Here is a 20,160-nt window from a genome sequence, read left to right on the forward strand (position 1 = left end):
TCGTGATACACGGCCCCATCCATCCATCCTCCCCTCAACAGGGTGCAGTCGGCCTGCCCCCTTTGTAGAAAAACAACCCCAAATATTGTTTCCACCTCCACGCTTCACGGTTGGGATGGTGTTCTCAGGGTTGTACTCATCCTTCTTCCTCCAAACATGGGGAGAGGAGTTTAGACCGAAAAGGTCTATTTTCGTCAGGTGTTACTAATGGTTTTCTTTGAGACTGTGGTTCCAGGTCATTAACCAGGCTGATCCCTCACCTTCATGGTCATTGACGAGGTGACATCTTGCATGAACTTCTTCAATTTTCTAAAAGTTGCGCCAACAATTGTTCAGCATACAATAAACTGCAAAATGACATTTTTCAAATCATACAATTTGTCTTAACGTTCCTCAGGCTTTGGTCCATGTTTACATGATCGCATCCCACAGCTGCTGCAGATTTGTCAGCTGTATCTAGGATGCGAATCTCCACCACGTCCCAAAGGTGCTCTTGGATGGAGATGTGGTGACTGTGCCAGTTTGAGCTGAGCTTTGTGCCGTGGTGCATTACATGGGCCCATATACTAAAGGCCCAAAGTGTGCCAAGAAAATATTCCCCACCAGCAACCTGAAGCGTTGAAACAAGGCCGGATGCATCCGTGCTCATGTTGACAAGTTCCGACCCGACCAGCTGAATGTGGAAGCTGAAACAGACTTATCACACCAGGCTACGTTTTTGTATTTTATTTCATTCATGTGAATTGTAGTCTGTTCCCTGTTAGCTGACACGAGTGTCCCCGGTGAGGTCTGCTGCCAGGGCCCGTCTTCTCCAAGGTTCCACGTTAAGAGATGGTGTTCTGCACTCCATGGTTGTAACGAGCGTTCAGTTTGCCTTCCGATCATCTCTAGCCAGTCTGCCCGTTCTGACCTCACATCAACAAGGCATTCTCATCCACACAACTTACGCTTACTGGATATTTTCTCTGACCATTAAACCCCACCGATGGCTGGTGAACAGATCAGCAGTTTGTGATACGCAGATCAGCCCGTCTGGCACCAACAACCACGTTCAGTCCCCTTTCCTCCCCATTGGCTGCTCGGTTTGAACGTCAGCAAGTTGTCTTGACCACGTCTACGGGCCTAAATGTGTGGACAGGCTGCTTTGATGGATTGACTGTAGAGTATTAGTAATCCTCGGTATGGGGTCATTTAAGTTATTAATTAAAAGTGAATGCATTATGCAAATGTATTTTTCATATCATATTGGATATTAAGAGTGTTTAACACTGACGCGCCTCAAAGTGCTCCTGGTCTGCAAAAACGAACCTTCCAATGATCAACGGAACCAGTTGTTTTTTATGACAAGGCTGGTCAGTTAAAAAGAGAATGGAAAGTGGATTTTGATCACTTTAATTGTTAAAATGCACAGATTGACAGACTGTTTGCTTCAAACCACAAGCTATCGAATTAAAGGTGCTTACTGTCCATCAGAAACAGTGATTTACAAAGTAGGAAGTGTGCAAACAATGGGAGATACGCTCGCGGATCAAATAAACCAATTCAGGAACACATTTCTCTACATAACATTTGTTTAGGGATCAGACACAGTCGGTCGTTATTGACACATTGAGCTGAGTGAATTAAAGACTGGGTTGAAAGACTAATCAGGACAGTAGAACTCTGCTTTGGGTTAAAAATTATACAGTCTTACACCCAGGAAGAAACGTTAAGTAAAACCTAAATGACGTAAAGCTGGAAAGTGAACAAGTGAAGCTTTGGGACTAGTCACGCCTCAAAAAAAATCCGTCCCTTACCATTGCGACATTATTCAAAATATCAAAGTTAATTTAAACAATTGCAGTCATGAAAAAAAGAAAAAAAAGTGAGGAACATTTCAGTCCCCCACAGGTCAATTTGCTCCCTCTATACCCACACGTGGCGTCTGCAGTGGGCCACCGCCTAAAAAAGGACAGACATGTGTTAGACAAGCCGTGAAGTAGATTCTTAGCAACACATTTAAAGAATCATTAGCAGTAAGCAATACGGCAAGAGGCTGAAGGCCTCTGCGCAACTGGAATACTCACGTTGCAGCGAGACGCTGTCTCTGCGTTCTTGCACCAGAACGCAGGTCCCCAGCTGCACTGCTCCGTCCCCAGCAGCCTGCGCACGGCCTCGGGACAGGCCCCCATTTTCTGTTACGTACAAACACACAGCTGAGATACTAGACGTGGCTCCACGAGAGCCAAATCTCTCCCGTTTACCGTTTGTTACCAACAACTCATGACAAAAGGGAGCAAGATAAAGTGTTGCTATCAAGTCATGAAAGGAGGAAGTTCACTCTTTACCATGCACACAAAGTCTGGGTCGAGCATCTGCAGCAGCAGTTGGATGAGCATCGGCTCGTACTGTGCGACCATCTGGTCACACTGTGGAGAAAGACACACGAGGGTTTAGGTAACGGGAGTATGGGTAAAACGAATTGATCAACCTACTACTGTAACTAAATCACCTCGGTCTGGAGAGAGTCGGGCAAGAAGCTGCACACTTTCCTCACGGCCTCCTCAATCTGTGCCTCTGTGGCATTGGCCTCCAGAATGCCATCGATGTAGCTGACGGCCATTTTGCATACCTGGCAGTAGCCGCCGTTCTTAAAGTCATTCGGGTCGAGTGCAGCTGGACAGAAATCCCCATTATCATCATCATCATGGAAGTAAACCGTTGGCTATCACATCTAAACACAAATCCAACTCTGCAGTCTTTTTATAAGTTTGTGCTTTTGAACGGCAGTAAACTTACGGACAACAGCCCGTCCCTCCTCGTTGCAGAGTGCCAACATGGTGCAGATGGTCTTTGGGTCAGCCTGCTGCATCAGAAGCTCGATGATGGCCTGGCCGTAGGTGTCAATCAGGTCCTTGCACTGGTTGCTCAGGGAGGAGGGCAGATATGCGCAGACCTTCTCCACAGCTTGAACCACCTTCTCCTGAGGAGCGAAAGAGACGAGTTGCTCAGCTTGGAACTGGAGCCGATTCTTTGCCTGCTGCACCAACAGACGAGTCGTTTCATGACCACATTGGATTCATCCAGTAGCACAAATCCCACCTCCGTGGTCTGATCCTCCAAGAGAGACTCCAACTCTTTCATCGCAAACTCACAGATGGCACATTTTGGGGACTCGCGGACTTGCACCATGGCCTGGAACACAAAGAAGTCGGTCTCACGTGCACGTTCAACAGCGCTCCGGCTCGCATCGACTGGAAGTAGGCGGGATCCGGCGGTCAGGCGCCCAGCCCGACTTACCTTAGCGGACTTGACGGGAGCAGACTCGACCTTGGTGGCGGGGAAAAGCTTGGCAGCAGGAAAAGCCTTGGCGGCAATTACAGTCTTGGCAGCCTGCAGCTTCATCATGGGAACGGTCTTCTTTGTAGCGGGACAGAAGCCAGCGTGGACACAGATGTCCTTGGGAGCCTGAGGACACAGTCATTTTTAATATATGGAAAGGACTACAGAGAGGGCCATACGTCACGACAGGTCTCTAATCTGCATACCATTCCACAACATTACCACACATGCAATACCCACAAGTTTCACAATAAAGCCACACACGTACTGACCAAAAAAAAAAAAAAAAGGATCTCTCAAACATTTAAAAAAGTCAGCCAGTGTTGAACAGCCTTATACAGCAAAAGGTTGTGCATGCCTCGATGGTCTTTTTAAGAGCAATGTTAGTAAGTGATAGTGAAGATAATGATAGGAAGTTGTGACTTAGTTTTCACTAAATGTATGTGTAGCAAGAATCCATTTAGGCGTCAAGACACTAACCACACAAGCAGTGTTCTGGTGAAATAGAGTGGCCTCACTTTAAATGCCATCATTTGCATGCACGTCTACGGGGCCGGTGAGTAGCATTAGGAGCAGCAAGAGCTAAAAGCTGAGAGGCCCCAGACGGAGCACTGAAAGACCTACCTGTTCCTGGGGAGCGGCAGACAAAACAGAGCAGGACAACATTAATGGAGGAGAAAGGTAAAAGACAGGGCACAAAATAAATCAGAAATGAACGGACAGAAAGATTTAAAGATGTGGCTGAATTGAGGTCAGCAGACCAGGAGACTTAATGTAGACTTTAGCGATAGCAAAACGACTAATTATTGGAGTAGATAGTTTTGATGCTAAGTATTAATGTTAAGCTTGTAATTTAATCAGAATATAAAAAAGTATGTTTAACTGTGCCTTGAATATACAAAGCCCAGTAGGTTTGCCGTTCTTTAAAAAACAGTTTGGTGCATTAGGAGGACACTCACCATGGACATGAGCTGCTGGATGACGAGGCTGCCATACTGGTCCACATACTGCTTGCACTGCGATGAGGGAAAAACAGTTTGGTTACGGGATCGACCAAAAAACAACAAAACCCATTGATACAAGCAACTTCCTCTCACCATTGCAGACAGGCCTGATCCAAGCAGGTCACACTGGTTCTCAATATTCTCGATGAGAGAGTTGACAAAGGAGGTGTTTGCTTTGGCTTCGGTTTGAGCGTCGGTCAGGAACTTGACGCAGTCGTCGCACACGGCATCATTTTCCTACAGGGAGAAAAAAAAAACATTTAGGGCCACATAATCAGAAAGGATCCATCAACAGCTGGAGATGAGGGCGGGTAGACTACGTACCTGCTTTGGAGCCTCTTGTTCGGGGCTCTGAGGATAGAGGAGGCCGGGCACATTGAGCAGGAAGGGGGACACCTGCTGGGCTAGGTCCATCTGAGGGATTTCATTGGATACAAGCTGCTCCTGGGCGTGAGCCGTCGCCATGGCTACCTGCTGTGACTGACACAACCCCAAGGCTCCACATACCACAGTGGGATCCTCCTGAAAAAACAATGTACTTTTTTTAATCAACTTTACAAGTATTTTTAAATGTCAGGCGTTGGTTGGTGGAATTGCTTAGTCAATTCCTTAACCCCAGTTTAAAAAGGAGAAAAAAAAAAAACAGAAGATATCTAGAAATGGGACGTTTTGGGTTTTCGTGGAGATTAAACCAAAATTAAGCTCACAATAGGATCAGTAAAGAAGCAGCCCTTTTATTTCCAAAGCTGTAGAGGTGAGCTGAGACAAAATGAGCAGCAACAAATGCCCCCAGTCATGAGGTTGCGCATTACACAACAACTACTCTGTTCCCATGTAGCCGTTGAATCACTTCTCCATCAATAGCGCTTATTCAGCTCCTGCACTTTGCTGACAGCCACTTCTCTTCTCCATTCAGACACCGGGGGGCCGATGGACCATTTACGTAGAATCTTAAATGAGGCCGAACGATTAACTGATCTGCAATAAGCCTTATCAAGATCAGGCATCCAATACGGTTGTAAATGGACTTTTGTGATGTGCCCAAACTGTTATTTTGAGGTTATGCTCACCAGTTCCCCTTTAATGATTCCCATGAGGACGGGGTAGTAGTTATCCACCATCTCCTTGCACTCTGCAGTCACCCCTTTATCCGGGATGAGCTGGCAGGCCTTCTCCAGGTACCCGAGAACCTCGGCCTGCAATGACATCAAGTCCCACGTCACTCTTCAAACAGGGAGTCTCTTAAAGTTACAGCCAAGTCGTTCTCTTATCACAAAGGTTTTCGCAACATTCTCCCCATTTGATTTTTAATCTCACCTCAGTGGCATTGTCCTTCAGTATCTGATCCACCACGGTCAACACCTCCTTACACAAGTCACATGGCACGGATTCCTGAAACAATGAAAGGTACGGGTGAGTAAGCCTAATACAAATGACCAATGTGAGAAAGATTTGATGAAGATTTGCATTCAACCTTGTCTAAACGAAAGTCAAATATTTATTAAAACCAAACAATGTGCAGGGAAGTCACTCTAGAGCGAACGAGAGGACGGGCTCACCATCTGGGGCTTGCTCCAGACATTCTGCTGGCAGTGGGTCACAGCGCCGCACAGAGACGCTGCCTTCACATTCTGACACCAGTAGGTGGGGCCTCGGGCGCACTGCTCAGTCCCCAGCAGGGGGGTCGCTGCCACTGCGAAGGAGACAAGAGGGTCACGCGTCAGACGCGGCACGAAAACAAAATACCTGGATGCGTCACTACTGCTCCGAGGTAAACAAGGCTCAAGCCAAAACGGCTTGTCAATCATCCTTACTTACTACATGCGGTTGATTTTAGGAGTTACTGCTCTTTTAGCGGAGTTGAGATATGTGGCGTGTACGACGACAACACAGCATCCTTTAAATAGGTACCAATAGCGGCACCTCGTCTTTAAATTCTTAGAACGGTTTGACATTTCAAAAAAGAAATGCAGAGATCCAACAGCGCTCATCCGTCTCCCTAAACTACAAACGGTCTGTTGTTGACGACAAAGGAAAATCAGCTGTGCGGAGAGAGCATACGCAGAACACTGAGGATTGTGGGAAAATGCTCTTGAACCGGTTTTAGAACTGCAAGCAAAGAAAAAACACTAAAGCCTATTAGCTCAAACTGCTTAGTCGCATTATAATACGCTTCTCAGACAAACTTTCCCCACCGCCAACCAGCAGATCTCAACAGGCCAAAGGAGAAAAACCAAACGGACACATTTATTGACGTGTAGATCACACGTGACGATGATTGTTAGGGGTCAAGCAAATTAAAATGATTTCATTTGCGAAATAGAAAAAAAATGTTCTCAGTTCTCCATTTTACTGAAGCGGAAGAAAAGCCACATGGGAAAGTACCAGACAGCATCATGTCCCGTTTCCACCGACACTCATAAAAGCTACTTGAAAAAACCAGTAACACAGAACCGCTCACAAATCAGAGCAATCACACCGGTTCAGACCAATATGGTTTCAATATACTTTAATCAGTATGCAAATGTTGCCGGAGACCAGACCTGATGTAATGGAGGTCAAACAAGCCAGTTACGCCACAGTGAGACTAGACACCCCCCTCCTCACCCCCCCTCTCACTGGAGTCACATGACCAGTCACACAAAACAAAAAGTGAAAAGGACTAAATCTCTGCTCGAGAGAAGCAGCACGTTGCAGTAAAAGGTTTACAAGGCAACACACAATAAATGTGTCTGGTTTACTTCTGGTTTGTGATGAGAAGTGATGATACGCAACAGAAAGCATTTATTGATGGGGGGTAGAAACAGGAAGAAAAAAAAATGTTGAGCTACAGAAGTAACAGTGCAAGCTGCCCAAGCAAGAATGTGCTCGAACCAGAAGTCAGGTGAGATCAACACAAAACACACAAAGAACAGATACCACGACTTGAAGGAATCAATGTGGCCAAAAGCTTGCAGGAAAACCACCGCTGGGTCTCCGATAAGAAAACGGGTCATTCAGCTGCATGGCCACAACACCTCCGGGAGGGGTCGAGTCTGTGTCATGCAAAGCTTCCTGGGGGGGCGACTCGGTTTCACCGGCCATGTTGGTCACAACGGGACGTTCCGATAGGCGCGCTGTTAAAGCGGCACACGAGGACCAACGCGGGGGACTTTCGCCCTCAACTTCACTGAAACAAAATGAGGAATAAAAACCTAAACGACGACCACCGTGACTTGAAAAGCTGAAATGAAAGTGTCTGGTTCAGAGGACGCCACCCGAACTTCCGTGTGGAACCAAACCAAACCTCGGTTTGATAGAGAATAGATGCGATAGAATAACGTTAAAAAGGAGCGTCAGCTGGTTTCTTTGCGAAGCGGTCCAACAACGATCCGCCTAAACAACAACACCAACAGAACACAACTCGCTTAACGTTATGAATGTGGGCTTTTTTTTTAATCTAAAGACAAAGTGCGACTCTCAAAATAACCTAATATACATATTTAGTATTAACCCGCGTTTGTTGAGGTAGAACGTTACATTTGTCCGGTTAGTGCGTGTTTACAAAAGCCGCTTGAAAGGCTTCCGCCTTCCCGAGGTGAAACGCACTTCGCGTTAGCTAACGTTACATACGTACGTTAGTTAGCTAACAACACAAACACTTTCGCCCTTCACGCGGCATTTGACCGCCGGCTGACTAGTATCACCAAGTCGGCACAAACTAACGTTAACTGTCCCGCGGTGGACTCGTTACCTGCGGACACGAAGAGTAGAGTTAAGAGCAGCATGACTGCGCGGTTTCCTGGCTCGTCTCGCTGTTGTGCGTGAAGTGCGCTGCGGAGAGGTGGGTGCTGCAATGCAGGGGGGCGAGGCCTGCTGCTCGACTTTATGACGTCTCAGTCAGCTGACTGTGTCCAACGGGCCACGTGACTCTGACTCGGCCGATGCTTGAGGTGAAAATAACAGTCACTAAAAATCAGAACCTAAAGACATTTCAATTCAAACACACATATGTAAATAGAGAAATTTATCTCTCTCTCTATATATACATATATATATATACATACATACATACATACATACATACATATATACATACATACATACATACATACATACATATATATATATATACGTGTTTGAATTGAAATTTCTCAAGATTCTGATTGTGTGTATATATATATATATAAAATACAGACCACGTGCGGAAAACCAGGGCAATGTGCAGTGTTTAGTGATGTTTGGAGGAAACCCAGGATATTTTATTATTAAACAGCTTGTGTTTCTACACCAAACATTGGGATGTTTACTGCCCATTATTCCTGTAATGGCTGTATAGTTGTTGTTTTTTAGCAGTCACAGAAAGTCCCTAGAAAACACTGATAACCTTGACCTCTCATAAGTATGGGATGGTTGCTTAATTTGATGAAATCAAACTTATCCAGGCTTGGAAGCAGAACAAAACAAAAGTAACACTTGTTTATTACTAACAGCGTTTTGACATAGCGCAATGATCACGTCAAACATGCTACTCACAAGAACTCAGCGCTGCATCAACCACGTCTATGCAAATTATAAAAAGAACTGAAACCACCATCTCATCCACTCATGTGATGCACAGTGCCTCACATGTTTTAACAAAAAGTCAGGGAAACATGAAAATGTGAAAAAAGTAGTTTATTATGACATAACTTCCAAATGTTTTGTCTCTTAGGTCAAAGGGGGGAGCATCACAGTGTACATGATCAGGATACGGGCTGTGGAAACCTGTAGAACAAGAACAATCATTAGAGAGTTCGGACACAACCGTCAGTACGGCATGATCTCCATAAACAGAGGGCAGTAACGGAATAAACACATTCAATGAAGTCAGTAAATATGTAGAACAATATATATTGTTCTGACAAGTGCTCCATATTTATCACAAAAACATAACATTTTGATACAAACTACTAATGTGGATTCTCTACAAAATTGTGAAAAAGATATATGGAGCATGACATTTTAAAAGTTGAATGAAAAAAGTATTTATATTTTACATACTATTTAAAAGGCAACAGCATTTCTAAAATCACATATTGGCCATTCTTGGACAGCAAATTCTCAATTCTTCTTGTCAATTAGCCTACACTGATTTTATTTAGTTCCATTATTGCTATCTATATGGATGCCAAAAACATTAAATCTTACAAGTTTGTCCCCATTATACTTACACAAGTTACTCGTTTCCAAAAGTACCCTAAGCAGAAAGTATGTCCTTTAAGTCCAAATTTACTTCCACAAAGAAAAAGACAGCGACCTAAGAGGCACGGCACAGTGTTGGCAAATCAATAATAGCAATACAGTTATATTAGATGACTAGAGGGGAGAGCATCATTCCTATTTTCAAATTTTAAAATGACAGATTTTTAGTTAACTAGTTAAAAAATAGGATCCGCCAACATCATCAGCCTTAAGGGGAAGGCGTTCTGTCTTCTTAAAAACTAGGATCCATTCAAAAATCCCTCACTTTCGCAACACTGTTTTGTGAAATCCCCTAATTGAAGCCGCAGAAACAAGGCCAGACTGCGCTGGCTTTGCACTTGCGAATCCACTCCCAAGCCCTTTGTTTGAACCGTTTCAAGATGGGGCCGTCCTGACAAAGTTTGGACATCTCCATGGGGATTTACAGTAATCCTCCCAGTATTTTTGTTTTGTTTTGTGATCGTTTTTTCAGAATCAATATCATATCAGGATAAATATTGCAAAAATCAGTGTATTAGCATATTATTTAACCTCAACTGCAAACATTTGATGAAATGCCTTCATAAATACAAGGAGTGTTTTTCAATAATAGATTAAAAATGTAAATGTTGGGCATGTAGATTTAACCAGTGGTATCATTGTGATTGACATTTTGCTGAAGAAATTGTTTTCTCATTGATTTAGAAGGTAAATACATTATTGAAATAATATTTATTTGCAGCACTAAATCCATGCATGAAACTGTTATGACACAATAATCGCAACCTTTTAGCAACTCGTGAAAACTGCCGTTAATTGAAACGTGACTCCTGCACGAGCTCTGGGTTTAATTCTTAAACGGATACATGGTTCACATTGATGCACATGGCTTCAGCAACGAGAATCACCCCTTACATGAAATCACTGTTGGGGGCCACAGCAGTTGCTGCTGGAAACCTGGTCGTCCTTCTTCAGCACAGTGGGCCTCACCACGTCCACATCCCGGTGCAGATGATCCAGTAACCCCGAGAGGATGTTGGTGGCCGAGTAGAAATCGATGAGAAAGTACGCTCCTCGGCTGTGCTTCTGGTTGTGTTTGGTGATCGCGTAGGGCAACAGTCTTTCCCCCAGGTTCTCCAGGTCCCTCACCACCGCGCCCCGCTGCATCAAGCTCTCCACCGTCCGCCGGAGGGCGGCCGACGTCTCCGGCCGCTGCATCGCCTTCAGGATCAGGGCCAGTTCGTAGCGAGGCATGGCTTCGGTGGAGAAATCCTCGATTCACACTCTTAATTCAGCTGGAAAAGGGTCGGTGTCATTGCGAGATGAACCAGCTGAAGGCGACCATGTTATGACACGAGGGACAGGAAAGGTCTTCGGTGATGACGTATAAAGTCCGCGTCTATGTTGATAACGAAATTACTTATCCCAGCTGAAAAAGTAATAGGATATATATGCAGTGATACTAATAACACTAAACGAATATATTCATTCAAAACTTTAAAAATAATTAATTACTGGGAGGAAATTGTTAATGGCAATGAGTTGTCACGAGAGTTCCTTGTGCGACCCGGAACAAAATGTTTTTTTTTTTAAATCAGAACCGTAACTTCCATAAATGTATACCACTATTAGAAAAGGAAAATGCCGCAAATGAAAAAAAATCCATCCTGTCCAAACAATGGATCAAAATGGTTCAAATGCCTCAAACTGATATTCCTTTTGAAAAACCAAGCTCGTGTAAACTGTTTGAAGTCGACGACTACGTCATCAATGTGCGCCTGCACACGTGCTCACAAGTGCAGTTCACTTCCTTTCCTTACAGGAGCGCGTTGAAGATGGCGGAGCAAAACGCGAAGCCGAGTGATCTTTACAAATGCGTATATTCGTTTCTGCTGGAGAACAAATTCACAAAGGCGGCTGCGCAGTTCGTGAAACAGACTAAAGTGGTGAGCCGCTCATCGCGTGTGTTGTGTCGTGTGTCAGTTAGCGCTCACGTGGAGTTGTGTAACGTACAGGCTGCGTGCAGCCGCGCGCTAGGTTAGCACGTGGAGTGGCACAGATGAGCGGTGTTCCATCCATCGCTTGTTAATATGCAAGTAATTAATGTTCGGACCTGGTAAATTGCATGCGGGGATCATATGTTGTCTGTGGGGGGTCATTGTGTGGGAATTGCAACTGTTTCGTCTATACACGTTGTAACTCTTGGGCTAAATGAGTGCTTCACGTGTTTCTCAACAGACACAACAAGACCAGAATGAAGAGAGCCTCACCAGCATCTACGACTTCTGGGTGAAGTGAGTTACTCATCTCTGTGCTTAACGTTATTTAGTTTTTACGAATATTAATATATTTGTATAAAATATGGCCATGTAGCTTTGTGTTTGCAGGTAACCGATCTGTTTTATCTCAGACTCTCTCCAAAGCAGAAATCTACTGTAAAGTTTAGTGAACGTTTGTGTACTTAAGTCAATATCTGAAAACCTGTTTCACTGGTGGTATTATCTAGGGGTGGGAATCTCTTGGCACCTCACGATTCGATTCCGATTCAGAGGTCAACGATTCGATTCTAAGCTGATAAAACGATTATCGATGAATCTCGATTTTCTCAAATCTAAGTTTGCTACTCAGAGGTTGCTAATCACTTCCTACTTTATTTGATAATTAAAGAAAATCAAGATGAATTACCTTCTCTCATTTTTTCTATCAACAATGCAAGAACCAATGCAGCTTGCATTTCAACACAATATGGAAGTAGCCTCTGTAGAAAAAAATAATGAACAGATTCATTTTTTCTTTTAAATGAAGAAGAAGCTGCTCTTAGTCTCAGACCGGTCCGTATTTGTAAAACACTGGAAAAAAGTAAAAATCTGTGAATATCTTGCCAACTTTCAATATGGATTGACTTTTTGGAAAAATCGAAATAATGAGGTAAGATATGCGCAGGCTCCTTCATAGTTCGGTAAAGTTAGCAAGATATTCAGACTGACGGACCGGTCTGCGAGCTGGACGCATCGCTCTTAATGTGCCGGTAATGATGGTAAATGATGGTTGTAGCTGGTTGTCATCTACGGTCCACTACGATTACCGAAGGGGGGGCGTTTGTTTTTTGACGACGTTTTATCTCATAATTTCGACTTTCTATCCCCTTACATTAGTGCAGAAATGGGCTTCTATAGTTGTGTGAATGCATCACTCCAGCCAATCCAAAGACGGGGTTTGTAACCAACCAGATGTAGATACCATGGTGACTGGCTCCGCCCCCTTACTGTCAGAAGTAGAAAACACCTTTGAGCGTGAGCAGAGACTAACCTCGCGAGCGAGGAAGTTCACACTCCGCGAGCGAGCAAATATCTTGCGCGAGATTAACTTTTTTTAAATTCCGATTATTAACTTTTCTGAATTGAGAGAATCGAGAGAAATCGAAGAATCGATTTTTTATTTTTATTTTTTCCCCCACCCCTAGTATTATCAGTACCCATGTTCAATGTTGACCCATTGAGCTTAAAGTTGTTAAGTAGGAAATATCATTTCAAATTAAAAGCGCTTACCGCCACTGCTGTCGCCCCAGTGTATCCTGATCCATACACTTGTCGCTCTTTTGTTCTGTTAGACACTGGTCTTAATTTATTCTAAACCTAAATACAACCTTGGTTCTTCTAAGGTCGCCTGAAGCCAAGAAACGAAAGGCACCTCCTAACAAGAGTGATGCTACAAACGGTCCGTTAGCCAAGAAAGTCAAAAAGAGTGCAGAGAGCTCCAGCAGTGACGAGTCGAGCAGCGAGGATGAAGAAGCTGTTGCCAAACCAATCAAGGCAGCTCCTGCAGGTACAGTCCAGAGAACGGATGCATCTGGTTGAATAATGACCGTAATGTGCCATTCCCTGATCTTGGATCGCATCATTAAATTGCATGTTTGTTTTTAGCTACCAAGCCGATGCCTGCTAAAGCAGCAGCTGGTAAAGCTGCATCCAGCAAACCTGCAAAGACAGCGGAAAAAGTAGGGGGAAACCTCAGAGATACTACTAACCTAGTCTTTGGTGCAAGGCTACGTTTTTGCATTTGTGCTTTAATTTAAAATTGTTTTTGCACTAAGGCTCCAGTGAAGTCGCCTGCTGTGGCGACAAGGAAGCAGGACAGCAGTTCCAGCAGTGAAGAATCTGATTCTGAAGACGAGAAGACCGCCCAAGCCCCTACACCAAGTGAGTTTTGAGCCAGAGGTCATACACCTTGTGTAATGCAACCGCCCTGAAATGTGTACTAAAATTGAGCTGATAATAAAATGTGGCTTTCCTAATTAACTGGATTCATCTCTGATCATTAGAAGCCAAGGCTGGTGCCGTCACCGCAGGCAAACCAGCGGTTCCTGCTAAAGTTGCAGCTCAGAAAAAGCAGAGCAGCAGTGAAGATAGTTCCTCTTCTGAAGACGACAAACCGGCCAAGGTACGCAATAAGGATTTGGGCATATCTAAATGCCAGTGCACATTTGCAATAGTATTGATTCCAGAGGTTAAACAATTCAGAGCTCAGTCAAATGGTGATTGTACGAGGTAAATATATGTATTCATATACATAAATGACACCTGTCCTCATAGGCTGCAGCCAAACCTGCCGCGGTAAAAGCCGCCGCTGCTGCTGCTGCAGAATCGAGCAGCGACGACTCTTCTGAAGACGAGGCTCCGCCCAGCAAAAGACCCAAAGCAGGTATAGGTTTTATGGATTTTTTTCCCTTTCTTTTTTACACAATTATACCCTGGTTAACTTCCACACATTTTTTTTTTTATGGAAAAGGGCTGTCCTGGCATATTTTCATAAGTTTGATTGCTTTTTTGCTTGTCAGTTTTCTAAAGAGTTTAATCATTTTAAACTCACTGGAGCCTCGTTTGAAGTCCAGAATTATGATGCTGACTCATAGTCGCCCCCCCCCCCCCACTCCTCATTCTTTTGCCTCATTCACGGCCAAGACTAGATGAAGTCCAGATGATGTCATAAGCCGTTTCCTTGTCTTGATAGGAGTATACAGTGCAGTCCCACCTCCTGCTTTGATCCAGGAGGCCCCAGCGGCGCCCGCAGCCGCCAAGTCCAAGGATAGTGACTCCTCAGACAGCAGTGACGAGGAAGAAGACAAAAAAGTAGCTGGTAAGAGATGCCTACCTTTTTCCCAAACGGAAAGTATCCGTGTATTTAATGGTGTCTAACAGTGTTGTAATCCTTAGCAAAACCTGCACTGGTGAAAAAAACAGCTGCCAAACCGGTGGTGCCCAAACCCGCTGCAAAGAAGCAAGAGTCCAGCTCTGAGAGCTCCGGTAAAAATCATTGTCATTTACTTCACTCTTTTGCTGATGAAAAATATGTGAAAAAAATATTTTTCCTCCTGGCTGTTTCTTGCCAGATTCAAGTTCAGATGAAGAGGTGGTAAAGAAACCAGCAGCGGCGAAACCAGCGGCGGCCAAGACCACCCCGGCTAAAAAAGGCCAGACTTCAAGCTCAGGTAATAGACAGATTTTTAGCATGTGAACTCAGCATTTCTGTTAACGTGATTATATCTCTTGTGGTACCTTGAATTAGCTATAATTTGTTTAGTCCCAACAGTGAGTTGGTGAGATGAAGGCTACCATGTATCCGTAAAGTCCCGTATCATAATAATTGTCGGAAATTAAATGATTTTCATTCCTGCATTTTTGTTGCACTCATTTGCCAGTTTATTAGCCTCACCTAGCTAAACCTGTTGACCTGAACACGGTGGTAAGATGTGTGGCAGGGCTGTAGTTTTACACGTATTGGTTTTAGGTGGGTGTACCCAATAAACTGGCCACTTACATAATTGTCCATTTACAAAATGTCTAACATTTTGTCTACTTAGATAGCAGTTCAGATGAGGATGAGGCAAAACCTGCTGCTAAATCTGCAGCAACCAAACCCACAACAAAGGCACCCAAGAGCAGCTCTGCTACACAGGACTCCTCTGAGGATGAACCAGTGAAAGTCAAGCCGGCTTCAAAGCCGGCTACTCCAGCAGCAAAGCTTGCTGCTACAGCAGAAAGCAGCTCTGACTCCTCCTCAGAAGATGAAGAAGCAGTCAAAGCTAAACTTGTAGCAGCTAAAAAAGCTACACCTGCAGCAAAGCCTGCCACTCCTGCAGTGAAGCCCGCTACGCCTGTATCAAAGCCTGCTGCAGCAGAGAGCAGCTCAGACTCTGACTCCTCCTCTGAAGACGAAGCAGTCAAAGCTAAACCTGTAGCAGCTAAAAAAGCCACACCTGCAGGTAAACCCACTACGCCTGCAGCTAAATCAGCTACACCTGCATCAAAGCTTGCTGCTGCAGCAGAAAGCAGCTCAGACTCTGACTCCTCCTCAGAAGATGAAGAAGCAGTCAAAGCTAAACCTGTAGCAGCTAAAAAAGCTACGCCTGCAGCTAAACCCACCACGCCTGCAGCTAAACCAGCTACACCTGCATCAAAGCTTGCTGCTGCAGCAGAAAGCAGCTCAGACTCCTCCTCAGAAGATGAAGCAGTCAAAGCTAAACCTGTAGCAGCTAAAAAAGCTACGCCTGCAGCTAAACCCACCACGCCTGCAGCTAAACCTGTAGCAGCTAAAAAAGCTACGCCTGCAGCTAAACCCACCACGCCTGCAGCTAAACCAGCTACACCTGCATCAAAGCTTGCTGCTGCAGCAGAAAGCAGCTCAGACTCTGACTCCTCCTCAGAAGATGAAGAAGCAGTCAAAGCTAAACCTGTAGCAGCTAAAAAAGCCAAGCCTGCAGCTAAACCAGCTACACCTGCATCAAAGCTTGCTGCTGCAGCAGAAAGCAGCTCTGACTCTGACTCCTCCTCAGAAGATGAAGCAGTCAAAGCTAAACCTGTAGCAGCTAAAAAAGCCACACCTGTAGGTAAACCCACCACGCCTGCAGCTACACCTGCATCAAAGCTTGCTGCTGCAGCAGAAAGCAGCTCTGACTCCTCCTCAGAAGATGAAGAAGCAGTCAAAGCTACACCTGCAGCAAAGCCTGCCACTCCTGCAGTGAAGCCCGCTACGCCTGTATCAAAGCCTGCTGCAGCAGAAAGCAGCTCAGACTCTGACTCCTCCTCTGAAGACGAAGCAGTCAAAGCTAAACCTGTAGCAGCTAAAAAAGCCACACCTGCAGGTAAACCCACCACGCCTGCAGCTAAACCAGCTACACCTGCATCAAAGCTTGCTGCTGCAGCAGAAAGCAGCTCAGACTCTGACTCCTCTGAAGATGAGCAAGAACCAACCGCCAAGGCTAAACCTGCTGCGGCTAAACCTGCTGCTGCAAAGCCTCCTGCTGAAAGCAGCTCCGACTCTGACTCTTCTGAAGATGAGGCTGCAGTCAAATCAACGCCTGCGGCTAAAGCAGCAAAGCCTGCTACGCCTGCATCAAAGCCTGCTGCTGAAAGCAGCTCTGACTCAGACTCCTCCTCTGAAGATGAAGCTGCTGTCAAAGCTAAACCTGTAGCAGCTAAAAAAGCCAAGTCTGCAGCAAAGCCAGCCACTCCTGCATCAAAGCCTGCAGCGGAAAGCAGCTCGGATTCTGACTCCTCCTCTGAAGATGAGGCTGCAGTCAAAGCTAAGCCAGCTACGCCTGCAGCTAAGCCAGCTACGCCTGCATCAAAGCTTGCTGCTGCAGCAGAAAGCAGCTCAGACTCTGACTCCTCCTCTGAAGACGAAGCAGCGGTCAAGGCTACGCCTACATCTAAAGCAGCAGCTAAATCTGCGACCCCAGTCACAAAGCAGACTGTGGCAGCAAATGGCAGCAGCTCTGAATCTGACAGCTCTGACTCTGAAAATGAGGCGGCCAAACCTGCAGTCAAGAAACAAGCTCCAGCCGCATTAGTGGCCCCTGCTGGAACGCCCAAAGCCACAAAGGCCACCCCTGCTAAGCCCGCAGTCACCAATGGAAAGACGTCAACCCCGAAGGCAGCAACACCAAAAACCCCACAAAAGCCAGCAGAGTCCTCGTCCAGCGACAGCAGCTCTGAGGAGGAGGAAGAGGCCAGTAAAAGTGCCGTAAAACCCGCCGCGACACCCAAGACGACCCCAGCTTCTAAAGCTCAGGAGAGCAGCAGCTCCTCGGACAGTTCATCAGATGAGGAAGCACCCAAGAAAGCCGTCACGGCGCCCAGCACCCCCGCAGCAAATGGTGAGTTCCAATAAAGTAATCGACATGATCAGGCCACTTTAAGGGGAGATGGATCCCTCTGTTAGCCAGTAGAGTAAATGTTTTACTGGCCTGTGAAATGTTTGTAGCTTGGGTGTATGTAACGCTTATGTGACAATTTCGCCCTCCACTAATTTGAGCAGCACAAACGATGAGTTTTCCTCTGAATACAGGTACAAACGGAAAGAGAAAAAGGGATAAATCTTCCAAAGAGGAAGAGACGGAAGTCACACCAAAAAACAAGAAAATCACGACCACACCACAAACGTTTCCTAAAGTCCATAAGAAGGTAGGGCCTGCTCGACCAGAGCGCAGTCTCCTGAAGGTGGGGTCGACCCTTGATTTATTAAGATTGACTTGTCTTTCAGACCACAAACGAGCCATTCCGTAGAATAAGAGAAGAAGAAGTGGAACTAGATCCCCGTCTACAAGACAACTCTTTTGACGCAAAGGTGAGCTCGGTACCCACTGTGGCTTCTTGCTACAGCACTAAGACTGTGGATGTGATCCAATTTATGTCTCAACTAACATGTCCATTTGTCTCTGCTAATCCAGTCTGGAGCCAGGGGTGACTGGGGCCAGAAAGCGAACGACGTGCTCCGGTTTACAAAAGGAAAGTCGTTCCGCCACGAAAAGACCAAGAAGAAGAGGGGAAGCTACTGCGGCGGCGCCATCTCCACCTCAGTCAACTCCATCAAGTTTGACAGTGACTAAGGACTCTCAATCTGGCCCCTCCCCCCTGGACTTCACTGTACCTGTGATCAGGACTCTCTGTTGTCTACACCCCCCCAGCTGACGGGACGTGACCCCAAAGCTCAGCTGGCACTTGCATGCAGTGATCACAGAGGGGCACTGGTTTAGTCTCTGATCTGAAGCGACGCGTTACTTGAGCTTAGGCAGCAAGAGGTAGAATACTGGTTACGGTTGACATCACTTATAGCCACTAGGTGGCTGCAGGCCACTTCTTAATGGGGGAAAAATACGTTTTTTTCTTTTCTTATGCTTTTTAGTTAAACTTGTACTTCATTATCAAATTAAAAATGTCTTTCTTTGCAACTTTTCTATCAAGCCATCCCCGTTTGTTATGTTAAGTCTGGCATTGATTATTTTTGTTTTTCTAATGGATAACATTGGTTCTTCAAGGTTAGTCAACCTCTATTTGGATACGATTTGAGTCGAGAGGGCTGCGTGCTCAGTTGTTTTCATCTTAACGCCATACGAGCACGGAGGGTAAACTGAGTTTTATACAGTGTATTTATTACATTTTATTCTCGTTCAATGGTTAGGCCCTCAGGTAGTATTTCCCATGCTGTTCTAAAGCCATTTTTCTTTGAAACGGTTTGTTCTGACGTTAACATACCTTTTTTTTGTCTATTTCCCAATCTAAAGGAGCCATGTGTTCATTTGTTTGACTTTCCTCTTCCAGCGTTTGGACTTTTTTTGTTTTATTCTTGTGGCTGTAATTAAAACTTAAATGTTGGTGTGATTGTATAACCTTTCTTCCAATGTTTTTAATTTCACTGTTCTACATGAATTGGAATACTTAAGTTAATTTGTTAGCTCGTATTTCGGGGGAAACTTACCTTTTTTTTCTTTTCCCTAATCGATACAAACACGCATGGCTACTCGCAAACCCTGCTAGGGAAATATATCAAACCATGTTTCTGATTAATCAATAAAGTCTTGAGTCTATAGTAACCAGTTCTTCCTCCTGTGGCCAATGAGCAAGCTCGTTAGTCACCACTAGGTGGCCCTCTGGATGCAACTATGGGACAGTATGAGGGAAGCTGCTAATATGGGTCAAGCTCCACAGAGGCTGGACCTTACACTCCATTAACACCAAAAGAACCCTGATGACATCACCAGGGAAGCAACCTTAGTATTAGTATTTTATTGTTGTACCAAGCAGTTACATTAGCAGGCTACATCTTTGAAGGCAAAACATGTTTTGATCACCTTATACTGAAAAATGAAGTAAGTGATATTCATGTAAATACAGCAACACTATAATCTGATTGTAGATATAACACTTCCCTCAGTAACCAACTTATTTTAACAGCGGTGAAAGTAAAACCTCAGCAGGCAAAGCGATCCTTTGGCTTCAGTTTAGACTAATCGGACTGAGTAAACTTCTTACATTTCTAAAATAAGTTTGGTTTTGCATTAACTTATGGTACATGACATACGGCCTAATGGAACACACACTTGCTGGACTCCGCAACACTCGACAAACAGGCCGAGCACTGAAGCTGTGTACATTTCTGTGCCTCCACATTAGGAGCTGTTGACTTTGGAGGGAGGTCTGCAGTCGCTCCAAATAAAGACCCCCCTCCCCTCCAGAAGGCCGACAACCTCTAACCACTGGGAGTTGCTTCAGTGCTCACCAAGCGAGGGAGAGCTACTGGAGAGCTGTTGCTGGGTCGTTTTTCAGCGCAGATGGAGCTGATGTGGAGAGACTCA

The 20,160-nt window shown here is 45.0% G+C and overlaps 3 protein-coding genes across 9 annotated transcripts; 1 reads left to right on the forward strand and 2 right to left on the reverse strand.

Moving 5' to 3' along the window:
- Positions 1–1,376: 1,376 nt before the first annotated feature.
- Positions 1,377–8,251, reverse strand: psap (prosaposin). Of its 2 annotated transcripts, XM_040178434.2 has the most exons (14): positions 8,059–8,251; positions 5,885–6,018; positions 5,643–5,717; positions 5,396–5,521; positions 4,650–4,847; positions 4,419–4,562; positions 4,281–4,337; positions 3,280–3,447; positions 3,082–3,174; positions 2,779–2,962; positions 2,492–2,655; positions 2,328–2,408; positions 2,067–2,174; positions 1,377–1,941 (listed from the first exon to the last, which is right to left on the reverse strand). In XM_040178434.2, the coding sequence occupies exons 1-14, from the start codon at positions 8,090–8,092 to the stop codon at positions 1,906–1,908; spliced, it is 1,602 nt and encodes a 533-aa protein (XP_040034368.2). In that variant the 5' UTR covers positions 8,093–8,251; the 3' UTR covers positions 1,377–1,905. The 2 variants fall into 2 exon arrangements, with proteins under 2 accessions (XP_040034368.2, XP_077960257.1); XM_078104131.1 differs by having other exon boundaries at positions 3,082–3,447.
- Positions 8,252–8,966: 715 nt separating this feature from the next.
- On the reverse strand, positions 8,967–10,892 carry mrps6 (mitochondrial ribosomal protein S6). Its single transcript, XM_040178436.2, has 2 exons — positions 10,443–10,892; positions 8,967–9,071 (listed from the first exon to the last, which is right to left on the reverse strand). The coding sequence occupies exon 1, from the start codon at positions 10,779–10,781 to the stop codon at positions 10,449–10,451; it is 333 nt and encodes a 110-aa protein (XP_040034370.1). The 5' UTR covers positions 10,782–10,892; the 3' UTR covers positions 8,967–9,071; positions 10,443–10,448.
- A 212-nt stretch (positions 10,893–11,104) lies between these two features.
- Positions 11,105–19,398, forward strand: nolc1 (nucleolar and coiled-body phosphoprotein 1). Of its 6 annotated transcripts, XM_078104124.1 has the most exons (16): positions 11,105–11,473; positions 11,766–11,821; positions 13,189–13,352; positions 13,451–13,524; positions 13,621–13,726; positions 13,849–13,967; positions 14,120–14,228; positions 14,538–14,663; positions 14,741–14,830; positions 14,917–15,015; positions 15,388–16,407; positions 16,519–16,560; positions 16,705–17,682; positions 17,874–17,989; positions 18,069–18,152; positions 18,256–19,398. In XM_078104124.1, the coding sequence occupies exons 1-16, from the start codon at positions 11,105–11,107 to the stop codon at positions 18,412–18,414; spliced, it is 3,711 nt and encodes a 1,236-aa protein (XP_077960250.1). In that variant the 3' UTR covers positions 18,415–19,398. The 6 variants fall into 6 exon arrangements, with proteins under 6 accessions (XP_077960250.1, XP_077960249.1, XP_077960248.1 ...); XM_078104123.1 differs by having other exon boundaries at positions 15,388–16,560; XM_078104122.1 differs by having other exon boundaries at positions 16,519–17,682.
- Positions 19,399–20,160: the final 762 nt, after the last annotated feature.

Source organism: Gasterosteus aculeatus, chromosome 6 (genome assembly GCF_964276395.1).
Source record: "Gasterosteus aculeatus chromosome 6, fGasAcu3.hap1.1, whole genome shotgun sequence".
In the NCBI taxonomy this organism is placed as follows: Eukaryota; Metazoa; Chordata; class Actinopteri; order Perciformes; family Gasterosteidae; genus Gasterosteus; species Gasterosteus aculeatus.